Here is a 19,383-nt window from a genome sequence, read left to right on the forward strand (position 1 = left end):
GATGCCGGCAGCCACGGGACTCCTGCTGGCATACACCGCCTCTCCCTAAGCAAAGTGAGGGCAAGGAAAAAACACTTGGTCTTGCACTTTCTCTCTGCCCCTCTCTTCACCCCATTCCTCCAGTTCTTAGGAACAGTAAAATTAAAGATAACCACAGTGTGAAGCACTTTAATGAAGGTTTACACGGGCACAGGATGTGATTCTAACGACCCAGTCATAGACTATTTCCCAGTAACTTCCAGTTCAGAGTTGACTGCCAGAGAACATTAGAGTAAAGATTAGCAGAGCACGTGGCCGTTTCTCTTAGAGACATTTCTTTAGTAACACAGGAGAACAGTCCTTAGTAACACAGGGGAACAGTCCTTAAATCTCTAGGATCTTAGAGTTGAAGATGACACTGTAGAACGGGAACAGATGGGAGAAAGCCTGCCCACCCCAACGAAATTTCAGAGGAAAATGACCACTCAGAGAAAGATTCTCAGGCACCGTCCATTCTCCATGCTCACACACAAAACCCTTGTCCGTTGCTACTGACTTACTCTGTACCCTTACAGTTCACAGAGATTTGAACTTGGGGTCCGTTAAACATGGACAGAATTAGTGAATCCATGAACCATCTGAAACTGTCTTAAAAAAAATTGCAACTGTGCATTTTTTGAAGAATCCTGACTATAGCTCTTACCAGACTTTCAAAGGAATTCAAAAGTCCTGCAAGAATAAGAATCACTATGTTACCCCAACATCCACCTTGAAAACCTGAAAATTTTAAAACACTTTCTCTCTCACTCTCTCAATTCTGTTTAAACTATATTTCAAAGTTTAAACAAATTAGTTAAAATGTGAAACAGCTCTTTTGGCATAGTGGCTAGAGTTGGGCACTGATAGGGAAGCAGGAGCCTCCCCTGATCAGCCTCCCACACACTTCCTTGAACTTGCCCTAAAGCCAGAGAAACCCCTAGAAATGCTCTAGGGAGAAATGTACAGGGAAACAAACACTTTCAAAAGGCACAGGGAAAGCACCACTAGATTACAAGCTATACTTGTATACTTCTCCTGGAGAAGAGTCTCCAGCCTACTGGAGAAGAAACCCAGCACACATTCCAAGGTAAATATTGGGCTCCCCTGCATGAAATCTACGTGATTGCAGTAACATTTCTGCTGCTTATGCCTCTGAAAGAATTTTGGAAAATTGTGTAGACTCTCACACCTTTCCAAGTGGAAAGCTAACTTTTTTGGTCATTAAGTTTTAAAACCGATAAAAGATGGGATGTCCGATACATTGTAAAGATTAGCCTTTTACAATAAATAAATGTCACATCATTTCTTAAAATGTATGACAGTGGAATTAAATACTGTAGTGATCTAAGAACCCTCATCACTTAAAACACGAACAAGTTCTGGATAATAGGGAATTTTATATTATTTGTTTTCTCCCCTTTAATACCTATTTCTATTCTACTTCCTCTGCAGAATTTTAACCTAATATAATACAATTTTAAGCTTGAAGTCTTTACTTGATCACTACATCTTACTTCCTTACAAAAAGGGTAATAAATCAAAATTTAAAAGATTGAATTTTGTGGGGATCCTGGGTGGCGCAGTCGTTAAGCGTCTGCCTTCGGCTCAGGGCGTGATCCTGGCGTTCTGGGATCGAGCCCCGTATCAGGCTTTGCCGCTGGGAGTCTGCTTCTTCCTCTCCCACTCCCCCTGCTTGTGTTCCCTCTCTCGCTGGCTGTCTCTCTCTCTGTCAAATAAATAAATAAAATCTTTTTTTTTAAAAAAAGATTGAATTTTGTGAAAGCATATGTGATTTTAGACTCCCCAACCTTCAGTTCTTTCATGTGCGACAGGAGGGAATTGGACAAGACGAGCATTCCCAGAACTTATGTGCCTAAAAACATTTTTAAAATGTTAACACATTTGATGAAATCCCAACAGAAGGGAACTTGTTCGAAATAATACTTGCTATTGATCCAAATGGAATAAGTTTATTATACATATTAAAATACATATGTAGTATGCATATATATTAAATATTGAATAGTACTGGGGACATAGCTGAAATTTTCAAGCAAGAAGACAAAACATAGATCAAAAATACAAAGTAGATGGGATAGCACAGGACAATTCGCTGATGCCCCGTGCATCAAAGTATTGGTCAGTCAGGGAGTTTGCACGCAACTTCTAGTATTTTGGGGTATGGCATACTAGCTCTCAAAGGGAGATTATTGCATAATAATAATGACTTTTCTTACATGCATATTACAAAATATTTCATAAACGAAAAATATTAGTTGCACAGAGTAGTTACTTGATACGTATTTGTCAAATGGAAGAAGCAAATTCTGTCCTCGGCGTTGGTCCAGGGAATGACTCGGAAGCAGAGCAGTGAGAAACAAGAAGGAAGCAGAGGGCTTGAACCTCCAGCCTGATGGAAACACGGAGGATTATAACTCAATATAATGATTATAACAAGAATTTTTTTGGCCCCGCTGATTTCACATCAATGCTAAAAAGAAGTCTTCTTTTCTTGTTTCAGGCCAGCTGCCTAAAAACCATCTGGAACTGGAGATTTCAGAGTGTAATCTTCAGAACTGCCCAACTCCTTTGCTTCAGTGCCCTGATCTCTGGTAAATTTTATGTTAACCCTTCATCTGGGCCTGAGTAATGAGGGGACCTTCTCCAAGTAGGAGAAGTTAAGGACGGTAGCCAGTTGTTATGAGGCATGGGAATATTCTCCCCGCCCAAATGCCTGGGGGAAAAAATGCACCCGATGCCATCACGTTGCTGGAAGGAGTCTGGACAAACTGAAGTGGACATCTTCAGGACCAATTATCCATTAGGCACAGCAAGCATTGGCCCACAGTACCGTTAGGGACCTACAGAAATGTCTTAGCATACAATACCAATGCAATTATACCAATACAATTATACTGATGCAATTATAAAATATAGTTTTGAACATTTTATTATGGAGGAAGGGGCTGATTAAGGCAAAACTAGACTCCATGGAGGTCAATAATGCAGCCCTGGTGACACCAAAATAAAGTTTTAGGGGGAAGCAATGCAGCAGAGGTATCAGTGAGGGAGAGACAAACATAAATGACCCTCAGGCAGGCAGCCGAGGACAGGGTTGACTAGGAGCAAGACTCTATAAACAGGAAAGAGAGCCACTTCCAGGTCTGATTGCTTGCATTGTACACTTCTTCACGTGGGATCTGGCCTCTTCTGGCCCGGGTGAGTTCCCACTGGCTACAAAAACAATATCTTCCATCAGAGTGCCCCTGACACTTTTGAAGAGCACGTACTTTATTTCATTTAATACCACAAACATGTCTTCAAAAGGCTTGTTTTAACATGTAAGCGAGCGGAAATGGAGGACACAGCGTAATTTATCAAAGCGAAACAGTCAAGAGAGGTGGAATGAGCGTAAGATTGCAGATCCGGAGATTTGATTTGTAACCTGCCCCCCACAAACATGTTGTGTTTCACTCAGCAAGTATTTATTGAACACCTGTTAAGTGTCAAGCTCTGAGCTTGGTGTGAAGGACCCAGAGAAAAAAGAACAGACCACTATCAGGATTCGCAATCTGGCATCTTGCCATGTCACAGGAAGAGACATTCCAATACCTAGTGATAAAGGAGGTGGAGGCAGAGATGAGGTGCAGCGGGAGCCTGGAGGAAGGAGCGGCAAGCCTACCTGGGCAAGTCATGGAATGCAGAGGGAGGAAAAGTTTACAAGGCGTACGTGGGGAGGGCAACCAGAAGAGCAGGAAGAGCATTGCAAAGGCACAGAAGTGGGAGTCTGTTTTGCTAAGAAGGTAAATATGGTGGGTGATGAGGCTGGGCCAGCAGGTAGGCTCCAGATCACAGAGCATCTTATTTTCCATGTGAAGAGGTAGAACTTGTAGATTCCCATCTGCCATCAAGACAGTTCATGTGTCATTTAAATTGGGTAAATTACGTAATACGTCTCTTCCATTTATGAAAGGAGATTAGACGATCCAACTCTTATCATTATGATTCCAAATCTCTAATACTAAGGATCCTCAGAGTACGATTTCCTATTCTGACTTCATGTATATATTTTTAGGTGAAAGATGGAAACTACCCTTCTTCCTTTAAACTAGATTAGACATAAAAGAGTCATGTTTTAGGTATTTGTCTTCCAGTCAGAAGCTCATCTGACTACAAAGAAGTGTATTTATACTCACAGAAGCCTTCTGGTTAGGGATGCTAACCTGGCATTTACTCTCCTTTACGCAGAATTAATAAAGCAGAAAGAAGTGGCAGCATGGACCTATAATTACAGCATAAAAGCATATTCGTGGAATTATTCCAGGATATTCTGCCAGAAGCACTACACGGATTTAGTGGCCATCCAGAATAAAAAAGAGATTGCTTACCTCAATGATGTCATACCTTACTACAACTCTTATTACTGGATTGGGATCCGAAAGATCAATGATAAATGGACCTGGGTGGGAACCAAAAAGCTTCTCACCGAAGAGGCCGAGAACTGGGCTGACAATGAGCCCAACAACAAGAAAAACAACCAGGACTGTGTGGAGATCTACATCAAGAGTGTGTCAGCCCCTGGCAAGTGGAATGATGAGCCCTGCGCGAAAAGGAAGCGAGCGCTCTGCTATACAGGTAGGATCTTCTCTACTCCGAAGTTTGTTTAAAACAAATGCCTTTCCGGTTCATTAACATAGACACTGCGGCGGTAACATTGAGTCACAAAGTCAGGGATGTGAGAGCAAAGAATAAACTACAATCAAGCTGCGTTATTGAGTGCCTTGAAGACCATAAGATCAGGATTGGAGAAAACTGGATTTTGGAAACTAGAATCTTACGATCATTTATTTTATGATTATTTGATCCACCTTCTTCATTTCATAACTGGTGAAGGAGATGCTCAGGAAGTTTTAGTCTCCTAAACTTTAGGTCCGGAACTTTTCTGCACCACTCTGCCGGTAGAAGTCGAAAGGTGGCCTGGCCCCGCCCCCAGGAGACCCAGCTGTAACTAATATGGTGCAGGCATTGCTCTCAGTTCATGGGGCAGGAGTCTGTTTTGCATTAGTTTCGTCTAGTCCTCTGGAGAACCTCAGCAATGGGGTCTAGTACTCTCATGTCACTGATAAGACAAAGGCTCGGGCTAGTGAGGGATCTCCTCAAGGTTCTAAGCCACTTGGTGGTGGAGTTGGTTTCAAACTCATGATCTAAAGTTGGTGTTTTTTAGCCACAAATGCTACTGTACTCTCTGCTCTCCGTTCTCATGACACAACATGAGAACATGACCAAGAATCACAAAAGCTTTACAGATTCCCTTCAACAACAGCATGTGTTCAGCTGTGTTGGCCTCGGGAGGGGTTGGGGGTGTGAGGAAAGGGAAGAGGAACCTGGTAGTGTATTTGCTTCTCGAAGTAAGCAGTTCCCGAGTAAGCAGATGGGCACAGAAGCTTGGTCTTCCTGTAGTCATGTGCTCGTGCCACCTTTCTGCATTATTCACTTCTCACATTGTGCAGCTTCTCACATGCAGGAGCCCCTCCTGCCCCATGTAGCGCACAGACACTGTGGCTAGGGAGAGGCTTGGCGGCCCTGGGCAAGGCAGTCCTGAGTACTCTGAAGCTTCTCCTTTCATAAATCATCTTACAGATGCCACACTCTGCTATGTATGTTCTAAAATTGACATGGATGAAACGGGAGGGGATTATGCTAAGTGAAATATATCAAGCGGAGAAAGACAATTATCATATGGTTTCACTCATGTGTGGAACATAAGGAATAGTGTGGAGGACCATAGGGGAAGGGAGGGAAAACTGAATGGGAAGAAATCAGAGAGGGAGACAAACCAGTCTGCCACTGATTCCTCTCCCTGCCCAACCTGCAACATCCATAACTGCAAGACCGTCTTCCTCAGTTAAGCTTGCCAAAACTCACAAGGAAGAAAAGGGATTGAGAACTACTGGCATGCACAATGCCACTCGTCTAACCTGCAACACTGGCGGACATTGCTAATTGTTGCAATTTCACTGGAGCACAGTCGCTTTCCATCACCACCAACGCAACACTCTAGGCAGCCACTATCACTGAGTTCATTTTGCCACTCAAGACACAAAGGGTGTAGGGAACCATCAACTCTCGGTAGGAAATAAATGAGAAATAGACATGTAGACTGCAACAAGAAATTAAGTCGGACCAAATCTCTAAAGGTCAGTATTTGTTAGACCTCAGAACACCCTAACAAAAGAAAGATTCATTCAGTGAATCATCATTATGTCCTTTCCTGGGGATTCAAAGGTATAAACAAGTTACTAACCTGCCTGAAACCCAAGCAGAATAGACTACAGACCTTTGACTGTTTTTTCATTTCTAATATTCTGAGATCCTGAAGAAGCTACAATCAGAACAAAATTTGTATGTTCCGAGAGCATAGGGCAGACAGGCATCTCTGCTGGAAGACACTGGTGGGGTCAAGGTGATAGGATGGAAGATGCGGACCAGATGTCTGCCTCTCAGCCACTGCTCCTCCTGCATCTTCCCGTTCCTTGGAACACTTCCCAGGGCCCCCGTGCAGCTTCGCCAAACTTGCTGCATGCCTCGGGAATGTCCTCCTGTAGAATCTGCATGACTTCTAAAATCACAGCATCTCGGAGTTGAGACGGAATGTAGAGGTCATCTAGTATAACCCTCTTTGTGACATATGAACTTCCTCTTGTAATAAACCCCAAAGTGGACCACGTGTGGCCACAGCTTAGTGCAGAGGAAACTCCACTAGAGTATAGTCTAGCCTCAGACCTTGCCCCCAGCTATCACCTCATCAGTAAACACATTCTCAGTGCTTTCATAGTATCAGTTCTAATGCTAACCCTCCGTCACATACCTAGTGCATACATCTATCCCCCTAAAAGTCTCTTGCAGATAAGAAACCCAGCCCCTCTCCATTCAGTCTTACTGAGAAGGGCCTGGCTGGCCAGTCAGGCTCTCCACACCTAGGCCCGGCATATTTGGACCTGTGAAACACCTCTTTGTGGAACTGTTTGTCTTGAACCAGGAGGTCTTACACATCTCATCTGGTTCCTCTATTCCTCCACCATGTGGTGTTGGGTGCAGATTTGAAATGAACAAAAGGCGGAAGGGCTTTGGCCTGATCTTGGGCAGGTTGGCCTTGGAGAAGTAACTTGTCTGAGGTCCCATAATCGTTGGCAGCAGAGCCAGGATTCTGCTCACATATGTGTGACCACCCACATCTGATTCCTAGCCTTTATGCTGTCCTATCTGTCACAGGGGCTCCTGTAGTAATACAACTCTAAGAATAGTCTTGGTTAAAAGCCACATCGAACTTTGCATCAGAAACCAGGGATGTACTGTATGGTGACTAACATAATATAATAAAAAAACATTAAAAAAAAAAAGCCACAACCTATTTGTACCACATAGAGGAGTTTCTCTGTCTACACATCCATCAGTGACTTTTTGTCTCTCTGTGCCACACATAGCAATCCCTCCTTAGGCAACACTAAACTCAGCCTAAAACGGATGGTGCAATGCTCCAGCAGGCTCCTACGATGTCCCTCACGGGGACAGGGCTGGCACACCAGAGGACACGGTCATTTTCTGTTGTCTGGCCGGCTCAGTCTTACCCGAGAGGGGCTGAGTCTGTGGTTTGGGGAAGAATCCAGCTTTTCTTCACACCTCCTGGGAACGCCCATGATTCTGATCCTTTGTGTCCATGCAGCCTCCTGCCAGGACACGTCCTGTAGCAAGCAAGGAGAGTGCGTTGAGACCATCGGGAACTACACCTGTTCCTGCTTCCCGGGATTCTACGGGCCGGAATGTGAATACGGTGAGGCCACTCTTCCGTTGACATTATTGTGGCCATTGGTCTTGTGCTGGAGGTGCTGCCAGGAAACAAATCATGTTGGAGACTCTCCAGTGAGGAAAGGCTAGTCCTGGCCCTCTCTGTGGTCTGTCAGTCGGCCCCACTCCAACTATCCCGAGACACATGCTCTGGGTGAAGCATTTCATTCTTGGAATATTTGCTCATAAAATCCCAAAAGGTAAAAGAGAAACATAAAGGAAGCAAAACAAAGGCTGATTTTGCTCATTTGCAATAAAACCCAGTGAAAGACTGATTATTTCCCAAGATGTAGCCAATACAAAAGAACCAAGCAAAGACGTCCAGGTTGGGTTAGAAGCCCAGAAAGACAGGGCTGAGAGGGTTATACAGATAGCTTCTAGCAAACCGGACATTGTCTTTAAACCCGCAATGAAAAACAAATCAATATTTTGTCCCCACAGTCACAGAGTGTGGGGATTTTCATCTCCCTCAACATGTGCACATGAACTGCAGCCACCCCCTGGGAAACTTCTCTTTCAATTCAGAGTGCAGTTTCCACTGCGCTGAAGGGTACGAACTGAATGGACCCAGCAAGCTGGAATGCTTGGCTTCTGGAACCTGGACGAATGAGCCACCACGATGCGTAGGTATGTAGACCCTCGTCCTTCTGTCCTCACTGACAACTAGAATTTCAGAGGGGGAAAACAAGCTTTCTCCATTAAAAAAAAAAAAACAGGAGAAATCCTGAGGATGCACATTAGATGGAGAATTCTGATTTTTACTATCACCCATCAACGAGAGTAACACTGATTTTGATTTTCATGATTTTTGTATCTATAGAATGAAGTCGTCAGCGTAATTCCTGGTTTTCAGGCAAAAGCATCACAAAGGGAGACAGGACCTTGTTAACTGCAAACAGGATATAATAATGAGTACTCAGGGCGGAGTATTATTAATTTCATAATTTTGCCTTGCTCTTTAAAAGGTAAATAAACAATGAGGTCGTTTGGATCTTTCAAAACAGCGACCGAAAGTACCATTTAACCAACCGGGTGGATCACCTCGCCCGTCACTTGGGGAAGGTATAGAAAGCTGCTGTTGTGTCCTGAGGTTTCCCACACTGGGGCTCTGTGCTTGTTTCTAGCTGCCCACTGCCCGCCCCTGAAGACTCCTGAGCGAGGAAGCATGACCTGCCCGCACTCTACCGACGCATTCCAGTACCCGTCCAGCTGCCACTTCAGCTGTGAAGAGGGATTTGCATTAGTGGGGCCAGAGGTGGTGCAGTGCACGGCCTCGGGGGTGTGGACAGCCGCAGCCCCAGTGTGTGAAGGTGAGTTTCCGGGGATTGGGGCTGTGTCATGTCCACTGTGCCCAGTTCTTGCTGCGAGTACAGATGACTGGCCGGCTACGGAGAAGTTGGCCTGAAGTCCAGCACAACGTGACCCTCCTTCCACCTGCCCCTCAGTACACTGGGCACATCTGGGATAAGAAAAGAGGGTCAGGCACCAGAAAATCATGAGGCTGATTTCACTACAACTCAATTTAAAAGTCCTCCCTTCTCCCAAACTCACAGCCCTCCAGCGCTGTTTGAATGGCCCCGTTCATAAATTTCATAAATTTCACACAAGAAGGAAAAGATGGCGTCTACGTCTGTAAGTAGAAGACCTACCAGGACAGGGTTATGGAGGTAAAGGGAATAGAGGACATTAGAAAAAGCTGGGAGGACTCCTTCTCTTTAAGATTAAGGTCACCCTGCGGACTGGTCCTCCAAGTCTGAACAAACATCATGAGGGTCTCTGACCCTTATAGATTCCTAGCTCCACCTGGATTTCCTGAGGTAGTTTCACCACTGCCTTCTGGCTGTGGGCCTGGTTTTCTCCTTAGTATCTTTCTCTGTCTCCTTGGTTGTTCTCTCCAGCTGTGCAGTGTCCGCGCCTGGAAGCCCCTGGCAAAGGAACCATGGACTGTGTGCATCCCCTCGCTGCGTTTGCATATGGCTCCAGCTGCAAATTCGAATGTGAACCTGGCTATCAAGTGAGGGGCTGGGCCTCACTCCGCTGCACTGGCTCTGGCCAGTGGACCGCACCCTCGCCAGCCTGTGAAGGTACGAGTTTCCGCCCAGGAAGGGGTATAGCACAGTGGAAAGATCAGGGGCTCTGCACCTTGGGATAGCCTCCTCCAGACTCTGACACTGGAACAGGTTGTTCAGCCTCCAGGAGGCATGGTTTCCTCACCCACGAATGAGCTAAGAATTGCCAGGTGCTTTTGTGAGAAAGAAGGAGAGAAAAAGTAGACGATGGGGGCGCCTGGGTGGCACAGCGGTTAAGCGTCTGCCTTCAGCTCAGGGCGTGATCCCGGCGTTATGGGATCGAGCCCCACATCAGGCTCCTCCGCTATGAGCCTGCTTCTTCCTCTCCCACTCCCCCTGCTTGTGTTCCCTCTCTCGCTGGCTGTCTCTCTCTCTGTCGAATAAATAAATAAAATCTTAAAAAAAAAGAAAAAAAAGAAAAAGTAGACGATGAAATCACATGTGTCAAGTAGCTAGCATTAGACTGAGCATTCAAGTTCCATCTCTTTTTTTCCCTTCCTGCCTCACTGGCGATACAAGCTGTGGGACAAGTCTTCTACTTGAGAGGAAGTCAGAACAGTGACTATTAGGACAAAGAGGGGGATTCCCTGTTGTAGTTTTGGAGGTGACTCTGACAATGGAGGGAGGCTGGCTGCGCTGGCAGAGGCTGTGACGCAACCCTCCACGGTTACGCAAGAGCACAGAGCTGAATTCTGTGCGGTTGCCTCATATTCTCAGCTCATGTGGCAGAAACGGGGATAGGGGAGCAGGAAATTAAAGATTGGACCAGTGAGTGCCCGGGAGACCTAGATCACAAGCCCAGCTCTGCTACTGTCCAGATGTAAGACCTTAAGGAAGTAACTTAACATTTTTGAACCTCACTTCTCTCATCCGTAAAGGATCGTTGTTCTTAGAGGCCCTGATTCTGTAAAAACCAGAGGTCTAAGCCCAGGGTGTGACAGGAGGTCTTTACGCTCTGATAAAAACCCCAGGAATACCCTGGAGACGAAATGCTTTATCAAGGAAGCACTGAGGAAACCAGACTTTATCAGAACTGAGGTCACTCAGGGATTAATTTTGTGCAGGAACTCTCCTTGAGCTGCACTCACTCGACAATTGAAGTCTGATGAGGATGACATCCTGTGTTTCCGAGATATGGCCCACTCAGGATCATTTTATAAGCCTAGGTAATAGTGTGTCAACAATAAGCTGTGTTATTCCAGCTTTTTCCTTAAAAGTCCAGCCCTGGGATACAACTAGGAATGACTGAGCCCAAGGGGCAGTGCTACAATTGTGTCTGCAGGTGGAGGGGTATGGGGAGCACACTAGAGGAGTGCCCACCCCTGAGCTGGGGAGGGCAGGGAAGACTTCTTGAAGACAGTGTAGTCTAAGCTGAAATCAAAGAACAAGTGAGTGATCCAGGCAAAGAGGGCATAGGAAGGTGTTCTAGACAGTTTCCTTTAGGAAACAGGAGGAGTCAGGGTTCTGAATATACTAATAATACGGGTAGGAGAGGTGTATCTCTCGAGAGGCTCTCCTGAGAAGGAACTGAGCCCTTCCATTACCCAGTTTCAGATGACAACTTTCTCCATTTAGCCATTGCCTGTGGGCCGCTGGAGAGTCCTGTTCATGGAAGCATGGATTGCTCCCCATCCTCGATAGCATTTCAGGACAACACCAGCTGTAGCTTCCATTGTGCTGAGGGTTTCAGGCTGGAAGGAGCTGACCTAGTCCAGTGTACCGACTTGGGACGGTGGACAGCGCCAGCCCCGGTGTGTCAAGGTACTGTGACATTGGAACGTTCCTTCTGTGTCTCTCAGTTTATCAAAGGCATCACACCTGCATTTAGAAGTCATTTATTCATCAGATATGCACTGAGAAGCACTAGTGATAGGCCCTTTGTGCTGGCCTTAGGGATGAGACGGTAAGCAAATCACATGTCCATTACAGCATGTTGAAACTCAAGGAGAAGTTTGCACTGATTGATGGAGTGGGTTGGCATGAAGGAGTTGGGTTGGTGAAGTTCAGTGTCTCCTATAAAATGGGAGTATTATTATCTGCCTTACCTACATGCCTCATTCGTGATTGTGAATTAACGTGTGTAAAAATGAGCTTAAAACTACTAGGAGTTTTGCAATTTGTAAAATAATAACATTACCTTATAAATCATATGTCTGTGATCTGATTTTACAAAGTAATCCTTCAATAGTTCAAGTTTTCAGTATTTTGCTCTTACAGGAGAACAAAGGCATAGGGAAGTCATTAGGATTATTATTTTTACAAGGGATTCCCCACACAAAAGTCATGTCCCAGAAATACAACATTGGCATTTCATGTTGCTATTTACTGGGATCCCTGGGCAATTTATGTGAATCCCTTGGATCTAAGCATACCCTGATTTACAAATGAGGCAGTGATTTGAAAGCAGAGTTGCAAAGAGAGAAAAAGATTTGTACACCCATGTCCATAGAAGCATTATTTATGAGAGTTAAAATGTGGAAGCAACCCAAGTGTCTGTGAGCGGATGAATGGATAAACTAAATGTGGTTGATATATACAGTGGAATATTATTTCGCCTTCAAAAGGAAGGAGAGTCTGACATATGTTATAACATGGATGACCTCAGGGACATGATGCTAAGTGAAACAAGCCAGTCATAAAAAGACAGATAAGGATAAGGCATGAGTGCACTCATATGTGGTCCCTAGAGTAGTCAAAATCACAGAGACAGAAAGTAGAATGGTGGTTGTCAGGGGCTGGGAGGAGGGGAATGCAAAGTCCCTGTTTAATGAGTATGGAGTTTCAGTGTGAGCTGACAACGGATGTTCTATCGCTGGCTCGTGGTGATGCCTGCACAAGAAGATGAGTTTGCTTTATATCAGTGAACTGTGCACTTAAAAATAGTTCAGTGATAAATGGTAAATTTTATACCATATGCATTCTACCAGATTAAAAACAATGGAAAAATGAACCCAGAAATGAGGCAGTAAGGGAGTAGGTGACCATGCACCATGGTGGTGAGGGGAATGGGATGTGTTGTGAATATATTGTCTGAGAGACAGACACAAAAGAGCCCTTTGCTGTGCTTAAAAGGGAGGGAGGGGGGATCTTAAGAGATTGCTGCGGCCATCCTTGTCTCCAGGCATGTAAATATCTTATCACACCCCAGAGATAGTTGGATACTCTCTTAAGTTTCCCGAGATGTGGTCTCAATAACTCCCTTGCCAGGCTTTCCAGGTGTTTTCTGCTGTGACGGTCAGGGTCTGCATCTGATGTATACTTTTAATAGTATTACCACTATCTATTCATTACCACTGCAGCTCCTGCTGTTGCTGCTACCAGCTGATAATATTTATTGAGCACTTTATAGTCTAACTCCATAAGGTAGTTACAATTACTGTTCACATTTTAATTTTATTTTTTATTATAATAATATTTTTTATTATATGATGTTAGTCACCATACAGTACATCCCTAGTCTTTGATGTAAAGTTCCGTGATTCATTACTTGCGTATAACACCCAGTGCACCATACAGTATGTGCCCTCCTTAATACCCATCACCAGCCTATCCCATTCCCCCACCCCCCTCCCCTCTGAAGCCCTCAGTTTGTTTCCCAGAGTCCACAGTCTCTCATGGTTCATTCCCCCTTCTGTTTACCCCCTTTCTTCTTCCCTTTCTTCTCCTACCGATCTTCCTACTTCTTATGTTCCATAAATGAGTGAAACCATATGATAATTGTTTTTCTCTGCTTGACTTATTTTGCTTTTTAAGATGAGAAAAACATATTAGAATGCACCTGTTCTCTTTCTATGACCATCTATTTTGTATGATTGAGATCATAGCGTATATATAATTTTTATTCTGCTTTTTCACAGAACATTGTACATTGAGACACCTCCCATATCTTTTCAAGGTGAAATATATCATTTTTAGTGACCTTTAGTATTCCTTTCATCGATCCACCATAATTTATTTTCAGCCCCTGATTAGTGGCATTTGTGTTTACTTTTACTATTTTGCTCTTACGAATAATGTCTTCATAAAAAAATCTCTGAATTGATTTTTTGATATGCGTTTTGATTACATTCTTAGCGTACATTCTTGGGTCTTAAAATATCATCTTTTAGGGGCGCCTGGGTGGCACAGCGGTTAAGCGTCTGCCTTCGGCTCAGGGCGTGATCCCGGCGTTATGGGATCAAGCCCCATATCAGGCTCCTCCGCTATGAGCCTGCTTCTTCCTCTCCCACTCCCCCTGCTTGTGTTCCCTCTCTCGCTGGCTGTCTCTATCTCTGTCTAATAAATAAATAAAATCTTTAAAAATATATATATATATCGTCTTTTAAAACTTATTCATGCATATTGCCAAAATGCTTAACAATGGCTTAGAATTTTCCTTATAAAATTCTTCATGTGCCATTGTGATGGATGCTTTTCTCATCCTCCAGTTTAAACATGCCCTGTTCAGAAATCCCTGTTGTTGGCACTAGAAAGGATTAAGGGGTCAAAATTAATGAGTACTTGCGTATTACTCTGTCCTCACTCCCTTACTTCCTTACTTCCTCACCTCTTAGCTGTGCAGTGCCAGGATCTTCCGGCTCCAAACAATGCCCAGGTGAACTGCTCCCACCCATTTGGTGCCTTTAGGTACCAATCAACCTGCAGCTTCAGCTGCAATGAGGGCTTACACCTGCTGGGACAAAGTGCGCTGCGGTGCTTGGCTACCGGGAACTGGAGCTCTCCTCCTCCAGCATGCCAAGGTAAGGGGAATTATTTCCAGCATCTTGGACATCTATTGTAGGCTGTATTTTAAAAGGCTATATCTTAGGGGTGGTCACCATCTAGAGGCCAGAAACTTGAAATGGACTGGAAAGTTAATAAACACTGTAATAAAACCTGTAGCCCGTTGATTCCAAATGCAGATGCCTTCAGAGGCCGGGCAGATAACATGAGTGGCAGGACGTTTGGCAATAGGAGATAGGGAATGGCCCCTACCAACCCCTTACCAGGACCTGGAGGCTTCTATCATGAACCAGGTACACTGTTCTCCTGGCTAAAAACAGTGCCTAGAAAGAAGGCCAGAAGGAAAAAAAAAAAAAACAGCTTCAGGATGGTTGCCCCAAGGCTGACCTGGCACTTTGCTCCTAGGAACCATGGAGTTTAATGGTGGAATGGGGGCAACCTATGAGTATAATAGTGCAATGGGAGGGGCAGAATTTACAGGTGCCTGGAGGCAAACCTCCTCCAAGGTCTGTGTAGGGATGGAGAAATATACTCAGGATAAAGTGAAGAGTGATGAAAAGAGGAAGAACTTCATCTCTAAATGCAAGATTACAGGATCCTCAGAAGAGAAAACATGCATATTCAGGCTCAGGGTGTAAATCTGCATTGTACTTGACCGAACAGAAAGCCGGGGTAGTCTGCCAGTATTGTATGAAATAGAACTGTTCTAATCATTTGTGTTTGGGAACCGAAGAACAGACGTGCGCTGTTTAGACTCCCCATTCCTTTTTCCACTTGATGTATCCAATTCTTCGGATGTATGTGTGGCAATATCACGTTTACAAAGCAAGATTGTCATTTGTAAAAGCTACAGAAAAATAAGAACATAAAGAAACAAAAAATCCTCTTCAAGACTCCCAGCGGGAAATAGGCATTGTTAGCTTTATATGAATTCTTCCAATATTTTCCCCATTCACACTTCCCTCTATGCAATTAGTATTTTTATGATGCACATATAATTTTAATCATAAAATCAAGTAGGTAAAATACTAAATATTTCTGCATTGTTTGCCTTTGCTTTTCACTTGGTACAGAATTTTAACATCTGAGTGAAAGCAGGTAGACGCGTGTTTTTAATGAAGAGGAAACCACTTGCTATTCAGGTCACACACAAGTGCACACACACATACACAGTACCCCACTGTTAAGTTAGGTCAATAGTGAATAAATGAATGATTAATGGAATGAATGAATGAATGAATGAATGAATGAATGAACTCAGCAGAATTGGACGTCCTGCATTTCCAGGCAGCAGAGAGCATGGCAAGCAACTGGTGCTGGGCTCGAGTGTACTTTCCGAGCAGGGTCTGGAAAGACCAGAGTGAGGCTTGCGACCTCGTCTTCTCAGCTTTAATCCTGGCTACACGGGAGCCGGGGTATATTACAAAGTCCATGTGGCTTTGGGGAAGAACTCGGGATCCCTGAGGAGGGTTACCACAATTCTATCACGGTAATCAGAGTTTCAGTTCGTTGCCCCATACTGTCCTGCCCACGGGTGTTTCACTGCAAGGAGGCTGGCACTCACCATGGCTTCCTGTGACCTTCCAGTTCCCTTCTGCTTTTAGCTCTTTGTTTACTTTGACTGAACTTTCTCCTATTGTTGCTGGGTGAGCATCAAGTGAAATACCCAAATGTGGGCTGGGCAGGAAGGCACTGCAGGGCTTGCAACCCGCTCGCTGTTGTAAGACTTCTGAGAGAGCGTTATCAGACAATTTCCGTTCTCACTGCCCCCTTTGCCCTGTTGCCTTCTGATATGCGGCTATCAGAACCCCAGCTATCAGAAGGCAACGCCACAGAAGAGCTGGAAATGGATTCCGTGGCACTAAGACCCTCCCAATTTGTCCTTACAGGTTACAGGCTTCTTGACTTGTCTCCTCTCCTCTCTCCCCCCCCCACACACATACACACTGAATACAGAAAGACATCTCAAGGGGCAGAAAATGACTAGGTCTTTGGAGAAGTTGATCAGGTTGAGGGGAATGTAGCTGGAGAGGGGAGGGCATAAAGGGAAGAGAAAGGTATAAAAACACTCTTGGAATCTCAAGCAGTTGGTCAGTGGCTAAAGAATGGTCCTGGCTTCAGCCCTACCATCACTGACTCTAGTCTAAAGCCATACACTATTCAGTCAAACCAAGCAGTGAAGAAGAAACCCCTAAACCACGCATTCTCTTCGTCTTTGTTTTTTAATGTCTACATGTTGAATCTGGGCATCGATTATGGTTTCACTAATTGGCAAAGGGACATCTCGACAAGTATTGACATTTACATACAGAGTGTTTTTGCATTTGACCCTTAAAAATTTGGGGAGCTATGCAATGCCATTCTCCACATTTTATTATTTTTATTATTTTTTTATTATAATAATATTTTTAATTATATTATGTTAGTCACCATACAGTACATCCCTGGTTTTTGATGTAAAGTTCGATGATTCATTAGTTGTGTATAACACCCAGTGCACCATGCAATACGTGCCCTCCTTACTATCGTTCTCCACATTTTAAAAGTAAAGATATTGAGACTCGGAGAGGTTAAGTGACTTGCCCAAAGTTGCAGAGCATGACCTCCAACCCAAGCAAGTCTCCTAGCATCTCAAACTCTCTCTATGTAAACTGTGGTACAGAACCATGAGATCTAATTTACCTTTTCTGTAAGTGAACCGGTAGAGTCACTGGGGCTGGTCACCATAGGATGACATTTGTGGGAAGAGCATTTGCAGAGGGCCAGTTATGTATGTGCCTACCACGTGTCCATGATTTTTAAAATATTTTTAAATTTAATTTTTACATATGATTTAACTCATTATTTTATATAACTGAGGATCCCTGCAAGGCAAGGAGTATTATTTTTTCCATTTCAAAGATGAAGCAGCTGAACTTCAGAAAGGTCTAGAGACACACGGCCGGTAAGGAACACAAGAATTTGGACCCAGATTCTTCCTACCTCTTGATTGGGGAAAGGAGCTTTTGTGGGGGCAGAACATATTTTACTTCGTTTTCTTATTTTCAGTCCTTTGTCACTGTTTGCTGGCCAGGTCATTAGGTCTGTTTCTGAAGGTGTCAAGGAAGCAGCCATTTCCGTGCCTACCCAGGGACACCTGAAATGAACTGCATCCCTATCTTTCCAAAGCACCAGCTCCCTTTTAAAATGACCTCTAAAGCTCTTTGTGGGTGAAGGTTTCAGGATACCAATCAACTCCTAGTTGCTGCTGTTTTATACTCCCATGACCTGTAAGTGGTGAGAAAGCAGCATTTCTAACCAAATGCTCCCGTTGTGGATTAAGCCCACGTGTGCACACACACACTGATTTCAGGTTGCTATGTTCTAAAACGACCCCTTCTCTCCTCTCTCTACATGCCCATGGTAGCCATTACCTGCGCCCCTCTGCTAAGCCCTCGGAATGGCACAGTGACCTGTGTCCGGCCTCTTGGAAATTCCAGTTATAGGACCACATGCCGATTCGCCTGTGATGAAGGGTTCTCTTTATCTGGACCACAAATATTGGATTGTACTCCGTCTGGACATTGGACAGGTTCCCCACCACTATGTGAAGGTAGGATTGTGGGTCTGTCCTTTCTTATGGCTTCTCAGATAATATGATAGAAGGAAGAATCACCAGGGATTCATGTAAAACCGTTCCTAAGCTAAAAGAAACACTCTCCATAAAGCATGGTGATTTCTGTCTTGCTCTCTAAATATTCCTGTAACTTTAAACATTTCAGTTTCATAAAGTGCTTTAATATCACTGTGACATTTGATGTTTGCCACCATTCTGAGATAATGGGGAAAGGCAGTGTCATCTCCATTTCCCAGATGAGGAAGCAGAGGCTGGGGAGGTTAAGTAACCTGTTGCAATTCACACCCTTAGTAAGTGCTGAAGCTCAGCTAAGTTACCGGGACTTTTACTTCCTTATAAAGTGTTTTTCCACTGACTTTTTATTCCTTCCCACACTCACCTTCACTGAGCACTGCTAAGCCCCAGGCGCTGCGCTAATGCAGGCCTGCATGTGATGTTGCCCCTGCCCCTCGAGGACCTCGTAGGCTATTCTGGCCCTTCTCTCCTGGCTCTGCCTCCACGTGGGCTAGGAGGTCGTCGGGGGCAGGAACCATGCCTTCTTCATCTCGGTATCCCTGCAGCAACTACATGGAAGGGGCTATGTGACAAATACTTGCTCAGCTGCAGCTTACCATTTACTGGTTAAATGTACAGTTCATGAAAAGCACAGCCCTATTGACAGTGAATTCGAGGACCCGCAAAGGCAGGAGCCGGAGCCTATCTCTCCTTGTCTCCCCCAAGCATCTGGCTAACATGAAATAGTCCCTTGCGTTCAGTGTGCTCTAAAATAGAAGTTCATAGAAGTAATTAACTCGTAGCTCACGTTTACTTTCAAAAGGCACCATTGGTCCAATGTATTGTTCGGGGTACTCGGTAATAAGAAGACCAGCACAACCCGCTATTTCACAGACAGAATCTCGTTCCACCCACACGACAACCATAAACATGGTTATTATGATCCTTCTAAAGACGAGGAAACGGAGGCTTTGAGAGGATCCATAGCAGGCAAAAGCCAAATAGCTGGGAAGTGTGGAGCTGGACTCCAACCCGATCTGGGGTCTCTGGGGTCTCGCCTGATTCTAGGCTGGTGCTGTCGCCCTGACGCTGCACTGCCACCCAGCGGCGGTGTCCCTA

At 44.5% G+C, this 19,383-nt stretch overlaps 1 protein-coding gene across 1 annotated transcript in view; it reads left to right on the forward strand.

Annotated features, from left to right (window-relative positions):
- The window catches only part of SELP (selectin P), a 39,253-nt gene that overhangs the window by 5,989 nt on the left and 13,881 nt on the right, over positions 1-19,383 (forward strand). Inside the window, exons 2-10 of the mRNA XM_045797648.2 lie at positions 2,540-2,630; positions 4,267-4,653; positions 7,742-7,849; positions 8,305-8,490; positions 8,988-9,173; positions 9,762-9,947; positions 11,508-11,693; positions 14,486-14,671; positions 18,061-18,246. Coding sequence (XP_045653604.2) covers positions 2,540-2,630; positions 4,267-4,653; positions 7,742-7,849; positions 8,305-8,490; positions 8,988-9,173; positions 9,762-9,947; positions 11,508-11,693; positions 14,486-14,671; positions 18,061-18,246 — 1,702 coding nt within the window. The remainder of the gene's footprint in view (positions 1-2,539; positions 2,631-4,266; positions 4,654-7,741; positions 7,850-8,304; positions 8,491-8,987; positions 9,174-9,761; positions 9,948-11,507; positions 11,694-14,485; positions 14,672-18,060; positions 18,247-19,383) is intronic.

Source organism: Ursus americanus, chromosome 2 (genome assembly GCF_024610735.1).
Source record: "Ursus americanus isolate L20-20 chromosome 2, mUrsAme1.1.p, whole genome shotgun sequence".
Lineage (NCBI taxonomy): Eukaryota > Metazoa > Chordata > Mammalia > Carnivora > Ursidae > Ursus > Ursus americanus.